This window comes from Urocampus carinirostris, chromosome 10 (genome assembly GCF_059441175.1).
Source record: "Urocampus carinirostris isolate Australia breed hairy pipefish chromosome 10, RoL_Ucar_1.0, whole genome shotgun sequence".
Lineage (NCBI taxonomy): Eukaryota > Metazoa > Chordata > Actinopteri > Syngnathiformes > Syngnathidae > Urocampus > Urocampus carinirostris.
This window is the reverse complement of record NC_142358.1, coordinates 25,945,630-25,951,817: the sequence shown is the minus strand read 5'-3', so window position 1 is coordinate 25,951,817 and position 6,188 is coordinate 25,945,630. Positions and strand designations below refer to the sequence as shown.

The window sequence follows — 6,188 nt, the reverse complement described above, 5'->3', positions numbered from 1 at the left end:
AACCCAAAAGGCTGGGCAATGAAAATAGAAGTAAAATGATGCATTTATGTCACTTTGATTCTCCATAGTTTGTGTTGTGTCTTGTGCTCTTTAGTACTTATTTTTGGTTGCCCTACACCACACAGCTACATCTAGTGGTCAAATAACACACACTGCCCCTTTAATGGATGTATGTTAACTGAATTTTCCCTAATACTGTCAAGTAAACAAGATGTTATTGTGTTTGCAGGAGTAAGTAATGTTGTGCCTTGAATGTAAATACAGAGAAGCCATAATTGTTGGTCTTTTGTGTAAAAGAGCAAAAGAACAAGACTCAAAACAGAAAAAAATAAAGTCAATGCTTTATTCACCTCAAGTATTTCACATATGCCCACATTTAAAAAAATATTTACCAACAAATAAGATTGAATCTATGGGGTCCAACACTGATTGCGTGCGTGCGTGCTTCTTTGTGTCGAGGTCTGTGAGTCACATGTACGGGATCTTTAGCAACAAACTCAAATAATTCTCGGAAACCAAAAATATCTGCTAACAAAGAAGACATTCATTAAACCTACAGAGGTACCACAATTGACTGCATTTTATATCTTTGAAAATACTTCTTTTTTTTTTTTTGCGGTTTCCCTCTAACGGAACGCTAAAATATTAATGTAAATACAAGCACATCTCAGTTGTCTACGATATTGTAAAATACATCATTTACATACACACATTGTGACGAATACTGTTTAAACCATCTCAAGGAATTTGAATGCTACATTAGGGAAATGACTGACTTCCTCCAAAACTTTTATTTTCAAGGTTTGTAGATGTCAAATGCAACAAATGGGATCAAAACCATCAACTAAACAATAAATAACAATATAATAATAAGTGTTCAAAGCAGTTTAAAAGTTGTGTTTTGAATAAATGTGTGTTTTTGGAATATAAGTTACGCAGGAAATCCACTTGTCTTTCTTCCATCTCAAGAGGCAGATTGTCAATCACGGCTCTCCTGTTTTCCAAACCTGAGCCATGGTTGGTTGTTAACTGTTATATTCCCAGGAAAAGTTAATTAGAAGTTTATGTAGTTTTCTGTATCTTATTTTGAAAGACCCAGACAGGAAGTGACATCACATTGAGAGTCGTATTGGCTCAGTATTTAAACTTCTTCATTGACATTAAGTTACAATATCTGGAATATTGTAACTTAATGACTTGACTTGACTTGACACATAGCATTCTCACCATCAAAAGTCATCTGGTTCTCTTGTGCCTTCAACCATATTGTTTGTAAGTTTAAATGATATTCTTTTGTAGATTGATACTTTTGATGTTTTTCACTGATATTTCTAAATGCGTAGTAGTTTTGGGTGTTTGTGGTCTTGTGTCAGACTCACTCTATTTTCATTTTATGTTTCAGTTTTAATCTGTTTTGTAATAAAAGTGGAGTTTGGACGCTAAACTTTTCCCTAAAGGATGGCTTCTGATTAAACTGTGTACCAGACAAAATAGGAAAGTATGGTAGAACATTTGCTGAAGCTACTATGGTCTTTGAGATGGAAAAATCAATTTTGCTGTTTAACTTCAGAAGATATAAACTCACTGTCAAACACAGAATTTAGGCTTCTAGTTTGGTCAAATAAAAAGAAAAGAATATAATGTAATAATTAACCTATGTTTCCTCTTGACACCACTGGGTGTTTACATGTAAAATATCTGGAATATTGTAACTTAATGAGATGCACCTGTATCCTAATAAGATTTCTCTCTGAGTCATTTATGTGCCATTGCCTGCTTTGGATTGGCTCTCATTGTCCTCAGTTTCTGGGTTGAAGTAACTCATCAATTTCATCACAACTTCATTCTGGTCGCCCCGTTCCCCGTCCACTGACTGTCTCTTCTCATTCTTATCTGAGTCCGCTTGATCCAAATAATCCTGCATTGCCTGCTCGAAGGAGCCTGGCGAGCTCTCGTCCCGTTTTTGGCCATGGCGGTACGCTGGGCTCGGGTAGCGCGCAAGCATCTGTGATGCCAAATATGCTGCCAGCTCACCATTTGCCTTGTTGTTGTAGTCCTTCATTTCACCGGAAGGGAAACGTCGTTGCGCTGGAGTGGTGACCCCCAAACGCCCCGCTGTCAGAGCGCCCAATCGTGACGCTGGGTTCCTGTATAGATTACTGACTGGACTTTGGTCTCGATTCTTGGCCAGGCCTAGAATGTTGAGGATAGCTTCTCTCTGAAGGTCTTTGGGGCTGCTCTTTCTGGCAGGAAGGCGTCTGTTGTAGAATCTAGACAGAGGAACCTTGTAGATTTTCTTCGAGGACGAATTCCAAATTTGGTTTTTGTTTCTGTTATCACTTGTCTTAAGCATATCCAGGAGATTCTCAGGGGGAATTTGGTATTTTTTGGAAATTTGAAGGAGTTGGTAAAGAACTCGTGGGTCGATGCTATCACTGAACTGAGCTACTCGCCTCTCGGCTCGCTTGTTTTCCTCTTCTTCTATTGCTCGCTTCTGCTCCTGCTCCTCTGTTTTCTCCAAAACCTTCATTAGGTAGTAGTCCACCTGGTCTTGATCATCTGACCTCCTTACTTGGTACCTTTCATCCTCATCTCCTTCTTCATCAACATAATCAAGACTCCGGTCTAACTGGTGATCGTCCTGCTCTTCGTCCTCCCTTTTGTCTTCAAGTGGATCCCAGTCCATAATGTCTTCACCTTTGTCATCATAAACAACGTTTCTTACATTAAAAAGGTCTTCCCCGTTTTCCTCGTCCTCCTCGTCATCTTCCTCTTCTTGTCGTTTGTGTACGTTCTTGTCATTGGTGAACTTGTCGAGCTCGTCAAATACAGACTGAAGCGTGGCAAGGTTCTGAGGTGTGTACTTCTCCTCGAGGTTCTCGTTGGTGCGTTTGAAAGGGTTCTCGTGGTCATCCTCATCCTCTTCTTCATTGCCCTCACCTTCCTCATCATCTTCAAACATCAAAGGCATCTTCTTGTGAGGCATAATCCCTTGCAGCTTCTGTGCCTTGCCAACCCCTATGGAGGAAGGTCTCCGCAGGCTCGGTTTGGAGTCTTCTTCAGTCTGCTGAAGGGTGCTGAGCACGGCATGAAGCAGCTCCTCGCTCTTATCCTCACTCTTTTCCTGGTCCGTGTCTTCCAGCTTCTCCGTTTTTGCTGGCGCTAATCTCAGAGGGACACGGTTCTTCTGGGAGTCCTCCGAGTGAAGGAGGGGCGTCTCCTGTGATTCTGTCCTCTGACGCAAGTTTTCAATGTACTCCAAGGCTCTGATAATGTCAGCGTTGGGTGACCGAGGTGGGTCAGAGTCACTCTCCTGCAGTCGGTGGGCTCGTAGGGTAGCGCCATGAATGGAGTGCAGGCAAAGAGTGAGAAAGAGAAGCTGGGCCAAACAGATCAGGGAAGGTTTGTCTCTAGCGGAGTTGCAAGGAAACAGCAGCATTGTGAAACCTGCAGGGGACAGGACAAGATATACAAATCATCACTTGTCTTAGGCAACAGAATCCCTTTTATGGTCTTAAGTCTTCTTAAATCTGAATCTGCAAAGAGGTTGGACTTTTTGTACGTAGTTTTACTGATGAATCATTTTTGAGTGTGAGATTAAGGCTGGTGTGGGAGTGGTCACAGTCTACTTAAATCCTCCTCTGTATCAATCTCCCAGAAAAAGTCAAAAATGCAAGAATGTGAATGTATTCTTCACTCTAGCCACCTCCCACTGGGGAGATATGGCTCTGATATATACATGGTTGGTTAGTTGGTTAGTTCCCTTGACCACTAGGTACAGGCACCATTTCCCGTGGTGTGTTTTGGGCAAGTACAGCCTGGTGGCACCCATCCCTCTCCAGGCCAACATGTTTCCACCCAATAAATACAATACAATACAATTGTATTAGACATGGTGTTAAACATTTTGCATATCAGCATTAAGTGAAAAATTGGCGCTGCGGTGGGAGTGGTCACACTATACACTGCCCCCTTTAAAGAAGAAAATAAATAAGTACATGAATAAATTCTTCCTGATCTGCAGAAGATATTGCTTAGTTTAAGGTGTTTTTCCCCACAAGTAAGATTGGAAATCTAATCCTTAAAGAGAGCAGAAGTATTTCCTTATATCAAGCCCTACCATTGCTATATCAAAAAACTTATTATTATAAAAAAATTTTTTTTAGACAATTTTAAGTTTTGTGAAGTAGAAATAATTAGTACAAGTCACACTTTCAGTCTGTAGAGCATAACTTTTTTCATAGACCATCTTTTATTATTCACCTCCAAAAATTTGATATAGAATATACAACATTCGAACGGGTATATTTCCGAAAACAATTGACCAAATGACAATATTTTTATTATATTTCTCTGATTTGTATTATCATAAATGTTTACTATATCAACAATAAAAAGTTAAAATTGTTTTTGAAAAGGCTCCAGCACCGTTTTCTGGCAGAAAATCCGAAATGGAATGAATAATTGTTACTTTTCTCCCCATTTTTGGTAAATTATAATGGTAATCGGTTGGAGCTGATGCGACGCGTCACAACTGCCTGTTGCTTTTTATTCAATAATCGCATCCTGCAGCAGCATAGCAGCATTCAGCTCCTCTACAAATCTCATTAGTCATTAAATTGATGCTCGCTATGAGTCACGGCCTTGTTGTCAAGGTAACCCTGTAAGACTAATGCTCCCGCAGAAGCCACATTTATCCGCAAACCCTTTCAAAGAGCAATCATCACTCACTATTACCAGTACGCAGCAATTTTAATGAATAAGTAATGCCTGTGCCTTTACAGAATGTCCTACTTTCCAATTCAACAAATTTTAAAAAACATCAAATTGTGTTTTAGTTGTTTTTTTGATGTTGTATTTTTGTAACCTGTTACATTTTTCCTGGTTATAAAAGTCCAAAGTGTGAATGCAAAAGAAAGAGAAGGGATGATTAAACCACATGCGAAAATATAAAACAAGCTCGCATGCAAAACAAAGACATCAGAGCATCAGGTTGATGAACATCTATTGAAGAAAAACAAATACAAAAACCAAGAACCCTAAAACAGAGAAAAATTATAATACATGAAGTCTCATTGCTTTGATTAGATGAGTTTTTGTGGGCTCAGGTCTTGAGAGAAAATCTCACCTTTTTCAAATCAAATGGCGAGGAGGGTTCCGTTGAGCGTTGTGCTCATTTCTGTCTCCAGTGTGAGTGTGGGATCAGCACCGAGGACAGCTCCATATGCAATAAAACTAAAACCACGTGAGTTTGACGTCACAAGAGGCGGGAGGTGCTCACACCCACGCACACGCAAAAATTGCTTCTATTTCTGAATGCAGAGCTAAGATTAAAAACGTTTAGATTGTATAATTAGATTAAACATTATCTGTGTAGGTCACTGAAACGCCAGATATCATGTTTGGTCATATTTGTTGTTCTGGAACCGTTTGATACATGACAAAAAAGGGGGAGAAAGTACTAGAAAAAGAAAATCCTTCAATAAAGTAGAGCGCTTGCAGTGTAGCAAAATATGAGTCCAGGTTTGAAAACCTACTTGTATTTTAACTGATTGTGCTTTCATCAATAATTAACATTTAGTAGACTCTGAAACCTTTGTAATAGTTATCAGTATTGAAATTTAAATAATAGTTGTCTTTATCGTCAATGTTAAAAATGTATTAAATATTGTTTACGATGAGACGAGACGTGGCCAGCACGGCGGTGCAGTGCTTAGCGCGTGTGCGGCACAGTTCTAAGGTCTTGGGAACCTCCTGTGTGGGTTCGAATCCAGCTACCAGACTTACTGTGTGGAGTTTGTATGTTCTCCCCGTGCTTGCGTGGGTTTTCCTCCGGGTTTCCTCCCACATTCCCAAGACATGCATATCAGGTGGATTGGCCGGTCCAAATTGTCCCTAGGTGTGAATGAGCGAGCGAGTTGTTTGTCCCTGTGTGCCCTGCGATTGGCTGGCAACCCCCGCGACCCTACTGAGGATAAGCGGTGCAGCTAATGAGATGAGATGAGATGAGATGAGATGAGATGAGATGAGATGAGACGTGGCACTCCAGGGTAAAGACGTAATATGGAAACAAGAAAAATGTCTGTATAAATAGGCAAAGATACTTCAGATTCAGATTCAAAATACTTAATGTCATTTTTAAAAAGACCAATAGAAATCTGTTCATCCACTAATTAGAATAAAATACA

The 6,188-nt window shown here is 39.9% G+C and overlaps 1 protein-coding gene across 1 annotated transcript; it reads right to left on the bottom strand.

Annotated features, from left to right (window-relative positions):
* Nucleotides 1-329: 329 nt before the first annotated feature.
* On the bottom strand, nucleotides 330-5,235 carry scg2a (secretogranin II a). Its single transcript, XM_088344982.1, has 2 exons — nucleotides 5,129-5,235; nucleotides 330-3,447 (listed from the first exon to the last, which is right to left on the bottom strand). Exon 2 carries the CDS (start codon nucleotides 3,437-3,439, stop codon nucleotides 1,760-1,762), a length of 1,680 nt encoding a protein of 559 aa, XP_088201108.1. The 5' UTR covers nucleotides 3,440-3,447; nucleotides 5,129-5,235; the 3' UTR covers nucleotides 330-1,759.
* Between the last annotated feature and the right edge of the window lie 953 nt (nucleotides 5,236-6,188).

Coding starts and splice junctions, on each gene's coding strand:
- scg2a (XM_088344982.1), bottom strand. CDS start 3,439: ATGCTGCTGTTTCCTTGCAACTCCGCTAGAGACAAACCTTCCCTGATC.